This window comes from Larus michahellis, chromosome 19 (genome assembly GCF_964199755.1).
Source record: "Larus michahellis chromosome 19, bLarMic1.1, whole genome shotgun sequence".
In the NCBI taxonomy this organism is placed as follows: domain Eukaryota; kingdom Metazoa; phylum Chordata; class Aves; order Charadriiformes; family Laridae; genus Larus; species Larus michahellis.
Genome location: NC_133914.1, coordinates 8,589,745 through 8,608,059, shown reverse-complemented (window position 1 = coordinate 8,608,059; position 18,315 = coordinate 8,589,745). Strand labels below are relative to the sequence as shown.

General features: G+C 45.2%; 1 protein-coding gene across 10 annotated transcripts in view; it reads left to right on the top strand.

Moving 5' to 3' along the window:
• RLF (RLF zinc finger) overlaps window positions 1–18,315 on the top strand; it is a 58,466-nt gene that overhangs the window by 8,504 nt on the left and 31,647 nt on the right. For 3 of the 10 annotated variants that reach the window (XM_074562603.1, XM_074562616.1, XM_074562609.1), the window contains one exon: window positions 1,974–2,055. The exons of 1 other annotated variant lie outside the window; for it this stretch is intronic. In XM_074562603.1, coding sequence (XP_074418704.1) covers window positions 1,974–2,055 — 82 coding nt within the window. Of the gene's footprint in view, window positions 1–1,973; window positions 2,056–7,728; window positions 8,029–9,670; window positions 11,421–16,875; window positions 17,110–18,315 lie in introns of those variants that run through there. 6 more of the 10 variants (XM_074562610.1, XM_074562613.1, XM_074562608.1 and 3 more) reach the window with 5 other exon arrangements.

The window sequence follows — 18,315 nt, the reverse complement described above, 5'->3', positions numbered from 1 at the left end:
CACACGTTGCTTCCAGGAAGAGTGTGCTTGCTTTCCGTAACACCCTGTGAGGAGGCACGTGTGATGGTTCGCTGCTTTGTCTATCTAACAAAGCATTTCTCAACCTAATAAACTGTTGCAGTTTGATTCACTAACTTGCATTTACCACTCCGCTGTCTGTCATTAAGAGCTAACTCAACCCTTAACAAATGCAGGATAATTCCTGGCAACAGGTGAACTATTCCTGCTGGTTATCTGATATATAATTAGTCATCTTTTTAACTCCAAAAAGCTTAGGATAAAAGTTTTCTAATACAATCTAAATATGAACACAACTCTGAAAGCTTTTAGAATTTACTTTTTAAAATTTCTGACTTAAAATAATAGTGAACTATGTATAAAGTGATTACAGAATAATTGTATGCAAATAATATGTTGATTTTTCCCTAGTTATTCCTTCCAAAATAAACAAACTCAAATCTAGGAGACCTTCCCCTAAAATATATTTTGAATTGAGTGTTTGAGATTAACGTTTTATTCTTTTTAATAATGGAAGCATTCAAGCACCCGTTACAGTTTATTTGCAAAAATTGTGATTAAAGTTTGAGTTTTGTGTAGGAAGGTATTGTGGTGGCAGTGGTAAAGTGGGGTAGAAAGGCTTGACTTCATGAAGTGATCCTGGTATTTTCAGTTGTGATCTTAGCATGATACCTAAATTCTGTTTGATCGCATTACAATAAAGAAGGAAATGGGCTTTTAGGGATAGAGGTGCGTTTTGAAGTATTGCGTAAGGACCAAAATGAAGAATTCCGCTAAATGGCTGTTCCTCCTCCTTGCTGATATGAAAGGCTGCCTAGTCTTTGTGCAGGTGTATGTTTGAGTCAATTGTTGTAACAAAAACTTAGGCAATTGACTTAGAATTCTAATTATTTTTCTGCCAAGGAAACTGTAATTGGCATAGCCTGGATATTACTTTTGCAGTTGTGCTCTAAGCTGTTGGGTACTAAGAATTTTGGAACTCTTATTTCCTTTATGGTCATCTTTTCCTTTTTCCCTTCCCCAAGCTCAACTCTTCTATCTATTGTAAGACTGAATGTGTTGTCTTGTCATTCTATTTACTGTGTGGGAGTGGAGGTTTTGAATTAAAAATAGCATGAGTTGCAACTATGTAACAATGTAGGTGTAGCTTATAGCAATTATTTAGTGCAGTTATTGTTTGTGGAGTCTTAGACCATTTTTCTTTCCCTATATTGTCATGATCTGAACATCTTTGATAGGCATATCAATGTGGTGGGGTTTTTTTGATTGGGTAAGCTCTTGAGCTTGTTGCAGTTCGCACCAGAGGTATTTGAATGTTTCCCCCTCCTCATGCTGTCAGAGACTCGCAGGATGTTTTTAGGAATCTGTTCTGTGGGTCCATTTCTGTGCTGATGCACTTCGTGACGTAGTTTGTCAGACAGTTGCTTTTAGGATACCATTAGGGATCTGTTCTCTAGGTCTGTTTCTGTGCTGATGCTCGTGTCTTGTTCTGTCAAGCTGCTGTTCTTTAGTTTTATTTTCTTATATATGTCAGCACTGAAACTTTAAGTTAGGTAAAGCTGGCTTTCATTCTTCCTCTTGGCAAAGAGACCATCCTGGGGTCAAAACAGTTCTATTCAGAGTGGATATTAGGATTCCTTTGTGAGAGGAAGGAGCAGAAATTCTGTAATGCAGTGTTCCTGAGCCACACTGAATAGCTACCTTGGATTACAAGAGTAGCTGGAGTCTTACCCTAGCAAGGCTGTGCATAGTAAAAAGGAGCACTCTTTCCATGTGATGACTGATGCCTGATTCTGGGGCTGTTTCTGGCCTTTAACTGATTTGTGCAGTCAAACATGTTTCAGTGTTACTGTCATTTCTTATCTGAATGCTAAGTAATATATGCCACAGATGTTATTTAACGTAATAGCAGAATGTGTTCAGGTAGCTTGCTTACTTGCCTCTTACTTTTCCAGGAGTTGTTTTGAGCTACTGCTTTCAATTCCTGAAAGTGAATTGCCGCATGAGGTGTGGTTAGAATTCCATCAGTCCATACAGGTAAGTGTTCTGAATTCCTTTTTTCCAATTTAAGTATTTTTTTTTAAAAAATAAGGCTGCTGTTGTGCTTCTTGGTTTTTGTTTTTTTTTTTTTTTCTACCCTTACCCTGAATTCCACCTGTCCTGTGTTGCTGTTATCTAGGCAACGAGAATTTCTGAGCGGCAAAAGACTATCCAAAACAGTATTGGCAGCCTTAGGCCCAATGGCAGATTTATAACTACAGAATCAATGGCAGCTGTAGCGGATCTTGATCTGTCTAATGGTTTGTGTCAGAGAAAGACTGAGTTAGATGAAGTGACATAACAGCTGCTCTAAAGTATTACTTTGAAGATGACTGAAAAAAGGTGTTGGGGAGATCTGAGTGGAAAGTTAGTGTCTATACCTGATTTCAGAGAGATGAAAATAGTGGGACAGATTTTTAGTCCAGCCGGTTCCTAGAAGTGTTTCTTCTGAGGTGATGCTGGATCAAGCTCGTAATACTACTATTCCTAGACTCAAATGAAGATGGCTACTGTAGACTGTGTAGGAGGAAGTGATGTTTTCCAGGGTTTAATCTGAAGGTAGTACCTAGCTGCCTGCAAGGACTTGTGTTCCTTGTGGGGCTGAAAGACAGGAGTGGTAGTCTTGCTGTGTTCATACTAATAGACCCTTCCAGGACCAGGGACTGATCTGTTGCTGCTATTGCCGGTTCTGGCAATCAACTGTGGCTAATGAAGTTGGAAGCTAATATCAGTTAAAACTTTCTGAAGTGAAGGCTTTGGCAGTAAGTAGTTGGAAGGAAGTGAACTTGCACCTTGCAGCTGTCCTTGTGCAGACCTTATCACAAGATCTTATACCCCTATGACTGGGGATTTCGTCAGTCCCTGAGGCTCGGTGGCTGCTGCTGCTGTAGCTCTGAAGATGCAGGTATAAAGGTTCTGAAGGAGCTGCTGCTTTTGTTTCACCTGCAATCAGGGAAATTGCACATGTGGAAACTCTTCAGTAGACTGAAGATGAATAAACCTGGCACTTTAAACTGAGAGAAACAGTCTTGTAGAGCTTTGTAGTCCTGCTAGTAGCGGAAGGGAGCAAGGTGGTCTGTGACTGGTGTTTTCAGATGTGGTCCTTTTCCTGAAATACCATGGAATACTTACTGTAATGGCAACCCTAAAAACAGTTGGGTGTGGCATGTACTTTGTAGTAGAAAGAATTGCATACAGTTTAAATCCTATGGTCTTAGTGGTGTCAAAGATTTTTCCTTTGTTTTGAGTGCTGATCCGTAAGTCCTGTAACTCCCTTAGTGACTGCAGCAGATGGTAGTGGACATTGCAGTACTCCAGAACCAAATTTGAAGGTATAGCAGTTTATTTTGACAATACCCAGCTACACCATGCTAGTACACATAGCCTGTAGCTATTAGCCATGGTGTTGCAGAGGCTAGGTCTGTGCTCCTAATCCCCTCATCACGTGGGGATGCCACAAATAAGGTTGATGAGCCACAGGTTCGTCTTTTGTGTTAGGGCTGATGGAAGAAGTTGGAACTTACTGTTTCCAAGGTAGCGCTTAAATTCAGTGATCCGGTTGTCATTGGATAAAGACAAGTGAATCTAGAATCATAGAATGCCAGGTTGAAAGGAACCTCAAGGATCATCTGGTCCAACCTTTCTTGGCAAAAGCTCCCAATGTTGTCCAGCCAAATCATAAAAGTGTCCAATGTTGGGGAATCCACCGCTTCCCTGGGGAGAGTGTTCCAGTGGCTGATTGTTCTCATTCTGAAAAATTTTCCTCTTGAGTCCAGTTGAAATCTCCCCAGGAGTAACTTGTACCAATTACTTCTCATCTTCTCCATGTGACTCCTTGTAGAAAGGGAGTCTCCATCATCTTTGTAGACACTCTTTAAATACTGGAACAGGGTAATAAGGTCTCCCCTAAGCCTTATGAGCTTATCAAACACTAAAAGGCATATAATAAGTTTGTAACTGAGATGGCCTAGGCGTGAAACAAGATGTTCTCTCATTCAGAACATGGGAGGGCATATACGGGCTTTTTCCCATTATAGCAGAGGTATAAAGCAGCTCTGAGAATTACTAACTTTTAACTGGAGGGATCTGCAAGGAGGATTCTTGTTACCAAGGAGAATAATTTTTGTAATGTAACAAGCATTTGTGTTTCTAGGTTTCGGAAGCCAGTGATTGAGCTTTGATACTTGTGTTTATAGAGAGCAAGTTTTTTAGCCAGATGAGATGACTTTATTCAGACTGAATATGTTGGAAGGAAACTATTAAATTCCAGGGGTAGAAGGGTGATGCAAGCACAGATCTCTCAAGTCAACTTTCAAAACGAAGGGAAAATTCAGGATGTGCTGCTGCTGCATTTGGCTTTCATACTGACTTTCTGAAACTGTGGCTTACAAATTTAGCATTCATCTAACGGTCCCCATAGTTCCAATAGTAAAAGATTTGGGCAAAGCTTCTTAAACACAGTAGTACTCTGAAACCTCGCTGAAGAAGTTCGTGGACTTTTACAAACAGGGGCTTCTAATGAGATTTTGAAGTGGCACTTTCACAGAAATATGAGAATGTTTGTACCCTGCCCTGGAATATAGTAGGAACTCACTCCTCATCAGAGAAGAGGAGAGTAACAGAGAAGTATGCAGTCATACAGAGGGCAGTACAGGCCTTTAGACAGGAGTCGCTCATAGGGTCTCATATGAGGACTTGCAGATTTAAAGCCTGTGACCACGTTAATGTGCCCATCTCCGGGCAGATCCAGTAGCAAAGCACTGCAAAATTATATATTAGCACATGCCCCAGATTGACAGATGTGATTGTGCTTATCCTTTCCTAACAAAAGGGGCGAGTGTGGCTGATGAGGAATATCACTTCAAATGTAACTGGTAGTTGCAGCAAATATGGGACAGGTATTTCTTTCAGATCTGCCTGCAGTAATTGTTGCTCTGTAACAATCTGCACAGGTAGTGAGAGTCAATGAAACTTCAAGTGCTGGTAAGGGCTTGCATTTCAAAGCAGCAAGCTGTAGGGACTGTTCTAAAGCTAAAAATGGAGTGTTACTGCTCTCAAACTTATATACAAAACACTGGTGTCTGAACCTGTTTGTTCTTTCATTGTAAATAACAGTAGTTACGCCTGGCAGTTTTCCTTATGTCTAAGCAAGAGCAGAGGCAGCCTGTGTGAAATGGAAACAAGATTTGACATTGTGTGTCAGGAGTCTTAGCACAGATTTTATACAGTGGCAGCAGGCAAAAGGAAGTGGACACGGGTGGTGAAATGCTGTAAAGTATGAGTGAAAGGGTTGGGGCAGAATTACAAGGCCCTTCGTAAAGGTAAACTCAATTAATGTGGGGGAGGAACCCAACGGAGAGGCACTGTGGGAATGGATGTAATCTGGCCAGTTGAGGAAGATCAAACAGTGCATTTAGGGGAGTGTCATGTCCATGTATTGTCATGGGAATTGAATAAGGATTGCGGAACAGGGTTCCCTTCAAGCCTTACAACAAGCCTGAATGCTTTCTTTAGAAAAGCTGTATATTGACGGTGAGCATAAAACTAAAACTTGTGACACTGTAGTAGATGCTGTTTGCTTTAAATTGCCAAGGACTGAAAAGTCCAGGTATCTTCAATAAACTTCCAAGGATTGTATTTTCTCTTTAACTTTGTCCATAGGCTCTTACTATATTATGTTTTCCAGACTTCCTCTAGAACAAAATGTGTTGTCCCTCTCTTTGGGATCTGTTTATGATGATGTCCCAACTTAGTGAGATATATATACTTAAATTTCGTGTTAGGTTTCTTCAAAGACTTTTGAAGTATTCTTAGTAGATTTTCATAAATATTTCCATTAGTATTAGACTTATATTCTTCAGTAGGTCCAATAATGAAATGTTCAGCTAAGCAGGTAGAAGAGAAGCAGAGAGTATTGTTGGTAGTTAGTTACTTATGCTACATACGTTGGTGAATTTCATATTCAGTATTTCAGTATTGATCCTCTGGAGCCCCCAACATGAGAAGGACATGGCCCTGTTGGAGGGAGTCCACAGGAGGCCACAAAGATGATCAGAGGGCAGGAACCCCTCTGCTGTGAGGACAGGCTGAGAGAGCTGGGGGGGGTTCACCCTGGAGAAGGCTCCGGGGAGACCTTCCAGTCCCTAAAGGGGCTCCAGGAAAGCTGGGGAGGGACTCTGGATCAGGGAGGGGAGCCATGGGACGAGGGGGAACGGTTTTATACTGGAAGAGGGGAGATTTAGATTGGATATTAGGAAGAAATTCTTGGCTGTGAGGGTGGTGAGCCCCTGGCCCAGGTTGCCCAGAGAAGCTGTGGCTGCCCCATCCCTGGGGGGGTTCAAGGCCAGGTTGGACGGGGCTTGGAGCAACCTGGCCTGGTGGGGGGTGTCCCTGCCCAGGGCAGGGGATGGCACTAGATGATCTTAAGGTCCCTTCCAACCCAAACCATCCTATGACTGTATGAATCTCAAATGCAGTACTGACTCAGCAGGTCAGGTGACTTGTGTAATAGGCCCATTCTTTCTCACCTTCTGAGGGTTTTCTTTCAGCTTTTAATACAAAGGTGCTGAAATGTGAATGATGCTCATAACTGAACTGGGCTCTGCTAGCTCTGTACTGCATCCTAAAGCACTCGGATTAGGGAAGAGTTACTGTTGGGAAAACGTTTGCATTGTCTGTCTGGATTGCAGAATGTCATAATCTGAGGGATAGCAGTCTTTTCAGTAGTAGTACCTCACCCTTGTCCAAATTGTATGATAGTTGTTTGGGTTTGTTTTTGTCAGTTTCAGTGGTGGCAGCAGATAAGTGGTCTGTTTTGCCTTTCTCTGAGGCAGTGGCTTCTATCTCCTCTTGAACGTGCAGCTCAGTAGCAGATGGACTTGGGATAAGTATCAGTACAAGGCAACGAATCTCAGCTACTGTAGTGTGCCATTACAAAATCTGCTTGTATGGTCTTTTGGCACTTGTTGGTTGGCAAGTGTTTGCCGGGGCCAGGATGGGTATAGTCCTGTCCCGTCAGTAGAGACAGTGAGTTCATGCAACCAGGAGTTGGTGTTTCCCTTTCTTTGCCTTTCAGAACTGTGCAGAGCTGAAAATCCTGTTTGTTCGTACTTCAGTCTTCTTCACCGATCAAATATCTTGGAGTTGCTGGAACAGATTTTTGGGTGACACTACTCTGTGTAATGTGTGCTGAGAGCTCTCTGTGGCTTCCTAAAGCAGTGTCTCTTGCAGTGCTGCAGTACATTTAAGTACAGTATAGCACTGGCAGTTTGAGGTGATTCTTTCTCATGTTTGTTAAACTATTTCTCGACAGCAAGGGCCAGGAATCTCTGAATTATGTGCTCAGGAAATGGTATAAATTCTCAAGACTTGCAGTAAAATTGTTAAATTTTTATTGATTATTAACACTTTGTTGAAGCTCTTTGTGAAGAATCTGAACATATAAACAGCACCCTCAAAAGAAGTGCAGACTGATTACCAAAGGTCTTCTGATAATGAGAACTCTTCTGATTTGTCTGTTATTTTTCTTCAAGAAAACATGCTGTTTAAAAGATATGGTGTCCTTTCTCCTCTTACAAGTCATAACTATGAGGAACCTGGAACTTTTTGCCATTATTTAACACAAACCAATTGGAAGAGCTTTGCTGATCCGTTCCACCTCTTTCCAAAGCATAACATGTGCTGAATGCCTTAGCGGAGTGCTGTAGCTCAGTAGTGCTCACTGAGGTCAGTCTTCCAGGTGAAATTTGAAGTCATAGGCTGTTAATTATGATTTTTTTTTTTTAACTTAGTGTTTGACCTGATTTACACTTGACACTGATACAGGTTAAAGCTGTAATGTTAGTATGTGGAGGGGAATGCACAATGGATGCTCTGGCAACCTATTCGATTGAAAAGGCAACGTATGGTGCTGTACGGTTGAGAAAGGTCAAAAGTAGAGGCTGCCAAAATGGACTTGTATTTATTTTGTGGGTAAGATACAGTATCCCTTCTACCTGCACACTCATAATTGTTTTCTTAATAACCCACGTCTGAGGATAAAAAGATATACATAGACTTCTATATGATCAAAACTGCCGCTTAAGGAAACTCTGGACTGTGATTCCATACTTCATAGGTATAAATTTAGATCAGGTTGTTGATATCCACTGACATTTTTAAACCTGTCCTGAGGCTATAACTTGAGCATCTTTTGGCAGCAGCACTGACTTAAGTCTGTCGTTCACCTGCTTGATTCTACTACTGGCTATAAAGTGGGGAACTGATCATGCTTTAATTTAAAACAAAAAACAAACCACACAAAAAACCCAAACCACTCCTCCCCTGAGGCTCTGTTGTGGTTTAGCCTCAGACAGCAACAAAGAACCACGTGCCGCTCGCTCGCGCCTTCCTAATACAGGAAGAATCGTAAGAAAAGGCAAGACTCTTGGGTTGAGACAAAGGCAGTTTAACAGGACAGCAAAGGGAACAGGCAAACAACAACAACACGGATAGGGGAATATACAAACACGATTACGGAACCGCCACTCCCCGCCGCTCGCCGGCCGGACCCGGGACGCCCCAGCCCGCTTTTAAGCAGCAACTTCTTGCCCCCTCCCCCGGCAGCTCAGGGTGGGCATGGCTCACATGGCATGGAATACCAGGAAAAATTAACCCTATCCCCACTGGAACCAGGACATTATCCACCCCTTATTCCATACCATCTATGCCATGCCCAGCAGGTTCCAATGAATTGCCACCACTTTCCCCTGTTATATATATATATACACACACATATAATGCCCTTAGTTTATGGGCCATCCCTCCAAAGTGTCCGTTGAGTTCTTTTAATCCATGGCTTTGGGCTCCATCTGTTAGAACAGTCTCTCAGGGCAGGTGAGATGCTGGGTGGTGCTGGTCTGTTGCATGCTGTATTTTTCGGAGCTTGTGACTGGTGCACCTGGTGTGGCTCATGCACGCAGTCCGTGGGCTGAAGATGTAGATCTTGAGGAAGTTGCTGGGCGCCAGCTGCTGAGATCAGTTCTTATCCCATCATCCCTGTGCCTTACTCGTAGTACAACTGATAGCAATTATAGCAATGAGGACATACAGTGACAGTGTTACTTAGCGCTTAACAGCACCCAATCTGATTCATTGGCTATTCTCGCCCAAAATATGTGATGTCACCAGCAAGTGCTTCTTGTGCTCAAATGTGCTTCTGTGCCAACTACTTCCGAAGCAGCTCGAACCCCTTCATATGCTGCCAATATCTCTTTTTCTGTTGGAGTGTAGCGGGCTTCGGATCCTCTGTATCCACGACTCCAAAAACCTAGGGGTCGACCTCGAGTCTCCCCTGGTGCTTTCTGCCAGAGGCTCCAGCTAGGGCCGTTCTCCCCGGCTGCGGTGTAGAGCACATTTTTAACATCTTGTCCTGCCCGGACTGGCCCCAGGGCCACTACATGGACTATTTCCTGTTTGATTTGTTCAAAAGCTTGTCGTTGCTCAGGACCCCATTTAAAATCATTCTTCTTCCGGGTTACTTGATACAGAGGGCTTGCAATTTGACTGTAATCTGGGATATGCATTCTCCAAAAACCCACAATGCCTAAGAAAGCCTGTGTTTCCTTTTTACTAGTTGGTGGAGACATAGCTGCTATTTTGTTGATCACATCCATTGGAATCTGACGGCGTCCATCTTGCCATTTTATTCCTAAAAACTGGATCTCCTGCGCAGGTCCCTTGACCTTACTTCGCTTTATAGCAAAACCAGCGTTCAGAAGGATTTGGACTATTTTACTCCCTTTCTCAAAAACTTCTTCTGCTGTGTTTCCCCATACAATGATGTCATCAATGTACTGCAGATGTTCTGGAGCTTCACCCTGTTCCAGTGCAGTCTGGATCAGTTCATGGCAAATGGTGGGGCTGTGTTTCCACCCCTGGGGCAGTCGATTCCAGGTGTATTGGACGCCCCTCCAAGTGAAAGCAAACTGTGGCCTGCACTCTGCTGCCAAAGGGATTGAGAAGAATGCATTCGCTATATCAATCGTGGCGTACCACTTGGCTGCCTTGGACTCCAGTTCGTATTGGAGTTCTAGCATGTCCGGCACGGCAGCACTCAGCGGTGGCGTGACTTCATTCAGGCCACGATAGTCTACAGTTAGCCTCCATTCTCCATTAGATTTTCGCACCGGCCATATGGGACTGTTAAAGGGTGAGCGAGTCTTGCTGATCACTCCTTGAACCTCTAGTTGACGAATCAGCTCATGGATGGGAATCAGAGAGTCTCGGTTAGTGCAGTACTGCCGCCGATGCACCGTTGTGGTAGCAATTGGCACCTGTTGTTCTTCGACCCTCAACAACCCCACAACAGAAGAATCCTCCGAGAGACCAGGCAAGGCAGACAACTGTTTAACTTCCTCTGTCTCCAAGGCAGCTATGCCAAAAGCCCAGCGGTATCCTTTTGGGTCCTTAAAATACCCTCTCCTGAGGTAATCTATACCAAGGATGCATGGAGCCTCTGGGTCAGTCACAATGGGATGCTTTTGCCACTCATTCCCAGTTAGGCTCACTTCTGCCTCCAGTACAGTCAACTCTTGGGATCCCCCTGTGACCCCAGAAATACAAATGGGTTCTGCCCCTCTATAGCTTGATGGTATTAAAGTACACTGTGCACCCGTGTCCACTAGAGCCTTATACTCCTGTGGGTCTGATGTGCCAGGCCATCGAATCCACACCGTCCAATAAACCCGGTTGTCCCTTTCCTCCACCTGGCCGGAGGCAGGGCCCCCCTAATACTGGTCGTAGTATCCATTACTCACTTCTTGCAGAAATGACTTGGAAGTTCCTTCAAGAGGATCAGAAGCAAGATCAGGCCTTCTGCTTTGTCTGGGGAACAGCCCACTGGAAACTGGGGCGGCACTTTTCCTGGAGGGATCCCCTTTTATGGTTGTCCTTCCTTGCAACTCCTGTACCTGTGTCCGCAGGATCGAAGTAGGTTGTCCATCCCACTTCCTCATGTCGTCTCCGTGGTCCTGCAGGTAGAACCACAGGGTGCCTCGTGGTGTGTACCCTCTATACTCTCTCTCTTGAGTGGGGAAATGCCTGCTTCTAATAGCTGAGATGCTGGCCCGTGCAGGTGGGGAGTAGGACATATTCTCTTCAAGTTGCTGGACCTTCCGCGACAGTTTCTCCACAGCTGAGACAAGGGGGGAAGAGAGACTTTCTTCATATCGCCGGAGCCGGCCAGCTACCTCATCCACTGTTGGTCCCTCTTCACCTTTCCATTCCATTACTGCCAGGGAGTTGGCATATGACGATGGTGCGCTCCGTACAAACTTCCGCCACATGGGCCTTGTGCATCGCACCTCATCAGGGTCTGTGGGTAAGTCTGCATTGTCCAAGTCATAATAAATCATCTCCCGCACGGCTAATTCTCTCAGGTACTGGATACCTCTTTCCATGGTAGTCCACTTTCTTGGCTGACATACAACATCCTCACTGAAGGGGTACCTCTCCCTCACGCCTAACAGGAGTCGTTTCCAGAGGCTGAGGGCTTGGGTCTTTTTCCCAATTGCCTTGTCAATGCCGCCTTCCCTAGACAGGGATCCCAGCTGCCTGGCCTCCCTACCCTCTAATTCCAGGCTACTGGCCCCATTATCCCAGCACCGGAGCAGCCAGGTGACAATGTGCTTGCCTGAAAGTCGGCTGAAATCTTTTCGCATATCCCGCAGCTCACTCAAGGATAGGGATCGAGTAATTACCTCTGGTTCTGCCTCTTCCTCCTGCTCTCGTGATGACCCTGGTTCATCATCATCTCTTACTAAGCGAACTGATTTCTTTGTGTGCTTCTTCTTCTGTATGGGGGCAACTGATACCGGCACGGGTTGGTTCCCTGGTTCAGTGGCAGTGTCCGCCGCAGGGGCTGCAGCGGCCGCAGTGTCCGCCGCAGGGGCTGCAGCGGCCGCAGTGTCCGCCGCAGGGGCTGCAGCGGCCGCAGTGTCCGCCGCAGGGGCTGCAGCGGCCGCAGTGTCCGCCGCAGGGGCTGCAGCGGCCGCAGTGTCCGCCGCAGGGGCTGCAGCGGCCGCAGTGTCCGCCGCAGGGGCTGCAGCGGCCGCAGTGTCCGCCGCAGGGGCTGCAGCGGCCGCAGTGTCCGCCGCAGGGGCTGCAGCGGCCGCAGTGTCCGCCGCAGGGGCTGCAGCGGCCGCAGTGTCCGCCGCAGGGGCTGCAGCGGCCGCAGTGTCCGCCGCAGGGGCTGCAGCGGCCGCAGTGTCCGCCGCAGGGGCTGCAGCGGCCGCAGTGTCCGCCGCAGGGGCTGCAGCGGCCGCAGTGTCCGCCGCAGGGGCTGCAGCGGCCGCTGGTCTGGTTTCCATCTCTTCCCCTTGAGGGTGCTGCATAATTCTGAGCAGTGCCTGGTAGATACTGGCCAGGGCCCAGCACAATGCGGTGAGTTGTGCCTCTCTAGAATAGCCACAGCATTTTCCCTTCAAATATTCTACCACTTTATCAGGGTCCTGTAATTGTTCAGGGGTGAAGTCCCAGACCATTGGAGGTGAGTAGTTCTCTAGGTACCTGCCCATGCTCTCCCACATGCCATGCCACCCCTGACTATCCAGCCTCAGAGCAGATCTCCGGGTGGTAGTCTTAAATAGTCGCTTAACCCTAAACAAGACCTGGAACGTATTCAGGAGACATAGCACTAGGAACACGCTGGTTTGAGTATCCCAAGGATATTCAAAATTCTCAAAAGCTGTCATACCTGACCCGAAGGAGAAAAGGGAGGCAAAAGGGCTGGGGAAATTATTAACAAATTCTGAGAGACGGTGTCCAATGTACGGACAGGACAGCAAAACCACGTAAACACCCCAAAATAGCCGTCTGAACAGTGATGTTATCATATCATAAACAGATATCGCACAGGACAGCAGAATGATAATCCTCATCCCTCTTCCAGACATGGTAAACGGCATCGCAGGGAATACATAAGCCATATAGGAATTTATGTAACACAGCCATGAGAACAAACCAAGCAACATGATGACCAGTGACTATTTACCTAATAAAATAAATGCATACAAAAAAAAAAAACAAAACCGTTTTTTCCACGTTCTAGTTGGATTCTGTCGTTATCTCAACCCTTCGAGCCCCACGTTGGGCGCCAAAAAGGACTGTCGTGGTTTAGCCTCAGACGGCAACAAAGAACCACGTGCCGCTCGCTCGCGCCTTCCTAATACAGGAAGAATCGTAAGAAAAGGCAAGACTCTTGGGTTGAGACAAAGGCAGTTTAACAGGACAGCAAAGGGAACAGGCAAACAACAACAACACGGATAGGGGAATATACAAACACGATTACGAAACCGCTGCTCGCCGGTCAGACCCGGATGCCCCAGCCCAACTTCCTGCCCCCTCCCCCGGCAGCTCAGGGTGGGCGTGGCTCACATGGCATGGAATACCAGGAAGAATTAACCCTATCCCCACCGAAACCAGGACAGGCTCTTTCTGCTGAATTTGGTTTCCTGACCCAGCTTGCACAGGAAAGAAAGACTTGATAGAAGGAACAGCTGTGTGAGCATAAGGATTGCTTAAGTGATGTTTTCAAATGCTTAAATACAGACTGAAAAAAGCCTTTGTGTGTTGTAGCTCATGTATTAGTGTCTCAATGCTTTAGTTAAGAGCAGTTTGAGCTCTGGTTAAGAACAGATGAAGCTACTTGCATCTTCAGGGTGCAGCTGTGACACTCCAAAATTTATTATTTTATTTTTTTCCGTTGACCTTGTGAGTAATGTTTCAGGCTCAAGCGTGGAAATCAGTCATTGTAAGCGTCATACTTGGCTATCTTTGCACCTGCAAATTAGCACTAACTCTTCTACTGATATCAGCAACTGATTTTGAGGCCATGTCACCAGTAGCTCACTTGCTAGTTTTACTTTCTTTATAATCATTTTTAGAAGTAGCTTGCTCTTTAATACTGGATTTTTAGTTAGCAAGCATGCTAGGAGCTAAGAGTTGCAACACAGTTACAGCAGTTACCTAAAAATAAAATCACTACTGGGGCAATATTTGTAGAAAATCTTGGGTAACCCTAAGGAAGATGGGATGGTTAAAGTTATCAAAACTGCTAGATTGTTGCATTCAGCTATGAGGCTTTTAATTTTGGCACTTCTTAGGAGGTGGGAGTCTGCACTATAGTTCTGCATTTGGAAAGAACTCCTAATGTGTCCTTTTTCACTCACTTCTGATGTTAGTTTGGTTTTGTTCTTTCAGGCAGAGAAGAACAGGCAGAAAGAACTACTGATGCCGTTAAGTGTGCTTTCAGTATGTCTGGTAAACGTGTTGAATGTGCAGCCCTCTGAAGGTGTCTGTTATGGAAGAGTCGTAAGGTAGCTCAAGTTATCTAATCCACCTCTTCGCTCAGAGTATGGGCTATCTTGAATCAGGTTGCTTTGGGTCCTACCCCACCAAGTTTTCAGTGTCTCTAAGAATGGAGATTGCACAAACTTTGGGTAGTGTTTTGTCCTGATTTCAGCTGGGATAGAGTTAATTTTCTTCCTAGTAGCTGCTGTGTTTCAGACTTAGTATGAGAATAATGTTGATAGCACATATTGTTTTAGTTGTCACTAAGTAATGTTTGTATTAAGTCAAGGACCTTTTCAGCTTCCCATAGAAGCTCAGAGGGACCATAAACAGGACGAGCTGGTCAAAGGAATAGTCCACACCATAGACCATTCCCTGCTTGGGAGTGGCTGGTCAGCCAGTCATCCGGTGGTGAGAGCAGTCGGATTGCATCACACCAATCTCCTGGTTATGCTCCGTTTGAAACTGTTCAGAGTAGTTTGCCTTGTTTGCAGTGAGGGCTCACTACTGACTTAAATTACAGACCCTAGAGGCCTGTTTTGTCAAACTGGAACCTAGCCAGCTGGTCAACTGATACCTGGGGTTGTGCCAGGTTGTCACGTCCCACTCTCAGTAAAGAGGGGGGGTAAGTGACTTCAGATTTGTAAATTCTCAACAGTGCGGACTAAGGTGAGATAAATCTCAAGGTCCATATTGAAACATTTATTAGCTTCCCAAAATGGTTAGTATAGGTCTTAACAAGTCCACGATAATTGGTTAGGTATATAACAAATGATGGCAAATGGGGGGGTGTGCATCATGTTACTGAACAACAGGGACAGGACAACTTATGGCAAGCGGTACTTAAGGTTGTACTTAAGGTTGTTACTTCACAACTCTAACTGTTACTTAACAATTCTAAGAGAAAAGAGAAAGTGAGGGATAGAGAAAGGAAAACACAGAGATAAAGAGATCACCTGTCCTGGTTCCAGCGTCTTTTTCAGGGAGTCTTCCCAGGCATAATCATCTTTCTTGGGAAAAATCTTCCCAGGCACTAGCTTCTTCTATTGTTTCTTCTTTGTTCCCCCCTAGGGGCACTTATTTTCCCCTTTTACGTTTGCTGAATTAGCACGGTCCGCCCCCCTTGCCAGGGACAGCCTTGTCTCAGGTTTCTCCCTTCTCCCAGGTGACGTGTGGCATGATTTGGGTGGAGAGAGGAATGCCATGGTCATCCATGTTTAGCATGGTCTCTATAATCTTCATTAGCATATGCAGGGTGTGCGCTTTCATATGCATTTCGTGGATAATGAAGCAAAGGTCACTCATTGAACACAATGGCCTCGAGAACTGGGAACTAGCGAGCTCACCACACGAGTGGCAGAACTACCCTGTCTTCACAAGATAGTTCTCCCACACTTTCAGGTGCCAGAAGTGTGAGCCTTATCAGTTCTTTGAAGGCCAGGCCTGCATTATTTATTTCCTTGCGAGTGTTTGAGGCATTCCACTGAAGGCTTGGAGGGGCTCCTGCCCCTCGGCAGGGAATTTACAGTCCGTCCCTCACACAGGTGCAGCACTTTGCATTTGCCTGTGTTGAACTTTAGTGAGTTCCTGTCAGTGATGTTCTGTGGCCTGTTGAACGTCTTTCTGAATGGCAGCCCTGCCCTCCAAGTTCTGTATGAGCCGTGGGCTGGCAGAGAACATGCTTCGTCCGGTTATTCAGACAACTAATAAAGATGTTAAAAGTATCAGCTCAGTGTTGACCCCTGAGAAATGCTGCTAGGAGACAGCTGCCAGTTGGTTTTTGAACAATTGGTCACAAACCTTCCAGGCCTGGCAGTTGAGCTGATTTTTCTACCTGTATTATTGTTCCACTTTTCCATATTTTAAAAATCTCATTTTAAAGATAGTATGGGAGACTGTCAGAAGCCTTGCTAAGTCTGACTGCTCTAATGTCATCTGCAGTGTGTTATCACAGAGGGTAGTCATGTTGATAAAGTGACTTGTACTTGGCAAGTCCTGGCTGTTCCGTGTCACATTTTTGTTCTTCACATGTGGTTTCCAGGAGAATTTGCCCTGTAGTCTTTCTGGGGATGGGTTGTGCTGACTGGACTGTAGTTCCCTAGTGTCTTCACCCCTTGGTCTTGAAAATGGGCATGGTGGTTTCTTCCAGTCACTAGGAACCTTCCCCCAGTGGCTGTGACTTTTCAGAGCTGGCATTGGTCTTGCTGGTGACATCCGTCAAGACCCTTGGCTTCTATTTGGTACTGAGGATGCTAACGTGATTGTCTTAACATCTCATCTGTTGTGCTGCTTCATGGCCCTTCCCCGCCCCCAACTCTGCCACTAGTCATAGGGACCGGGAAGGTCAGAGTGCAGACCTTGAAAGCAAAACTTGAGGCAAAGTTATTGAGTACCGCAGCCTCTTCTCTGTTACTCGATGCCCTGTCCTGTTGAGCTGGTCTCACACTTTTGTTGTCCTTCATTTTGCTTTCTTTCTTATATTTTCCTCAGCAAAATGAAGGAAACTAGATGGATGCTCGTGTCCTTCAGCTTGGCCCCCAGAGCCTCGTATTTACTCTGGATGTGCAGTGTGGTTGGTGTCCAGGTGTGTGAGCAGCAAGTGGTGGTAGCCTGAGGTCAAGCCTTGGCAGCTTCTCTGCAGCAGCCCAGATCCAAGTCGCTGTGAAGCACCAGACCTTGTGAGACATGAAGTCTGATTAGCAGCTGGAGGTGGTGAATAGTTAGGTAGGATTTTAGCCATGAAAACGGATAGCTTGCTTTACTTCCTTCTTCCTTTCCCATCTTACCTATTACAGTAAAGACTGGTTATTGCAGGAAATCCTGTTTGTTTTAGAGGTTAGTCTGGGCATCGTGTTTCTTTAATGGCATGACTAGCATAGGAAGAAGATTAGCTTAGCTGTGGAGTACAGTTCCAGTTTCTGGAATCAGGAATATGTTTTGTGCTATGTTATCAGCTTACATTGAAACTTAGAAAATATGCTTTACTTATCCTTGATTTCCCTATGTCTTGTGACAACAAGATCTCCTACAGATATTTAACACCTGCATTGCAGAAAGCCACCCCGTATTCTTGCTCATCCTCTAGAATTTCACAGTTCATTGTGTGCTAGATGAGCAAGCAGGAAGGTGACTTCTATAATGAGCTTTGTAGGAGTATATTATCTTTCTGTGGTCCCCTTTTGATCGTTGGATTCTTCACTCAGTACTTGCTGGGAATGACTTTCTTCTAAACTTGCCTGTGTTCTCAGTTTAGTGAAAGAATGCCCTGAAGTCATCCATATACATAGACTCCTTGAAGAGCCCCATATGCTTAGTTTCATATTCTGGAGACTGACCGACTGTCCAGGGGATGAACGCATTGGTATAAACTTGCCACTGGACACAGGCTTCAGTGGTGAAGTTATACTCGAGTTTATTCCATATAGTACACAAGTATGCTGTGGATAGATATAATTGGGGAGCGAGGAGGGAACAGCCCTGTGTTAGCTGTGCTTCACTTTAACTTAGGATTTACAAAACAGCATGTCTGATAGTGTGGTTTTGGAATTATTTGAGAGGAGTCCTTTAAGAAACTTCTGAGACTATTGTGTACGACAGCTATGGATCAATGTAGTTGAAACTTTCACTGCAAGGATGTAATTTTCCCCTCATGTCTCTCCTGCTGGGAATAAAGCTTCACTCCTTAGTGGGTAGATGCTTTGCCCAAGAGTTAAATCCAGGTTCTCCTGTGCAGAGGTTTATGGAGTACAGTTTGCTGCAGTATTAGAAAGGAAATTGATATTTATGTCAAAACATTAAAGTTGCTCTGAAATTGGTCTTCTCGTATTGAATGTTGTCCTGGTTTCAGTTGGGATAGAGTTAACTTTCTTACTAGCAGCTGCTATAGTGCTGTGCCTTGGATTTGGGATGAAAGCAGTGTTGATAGCACAC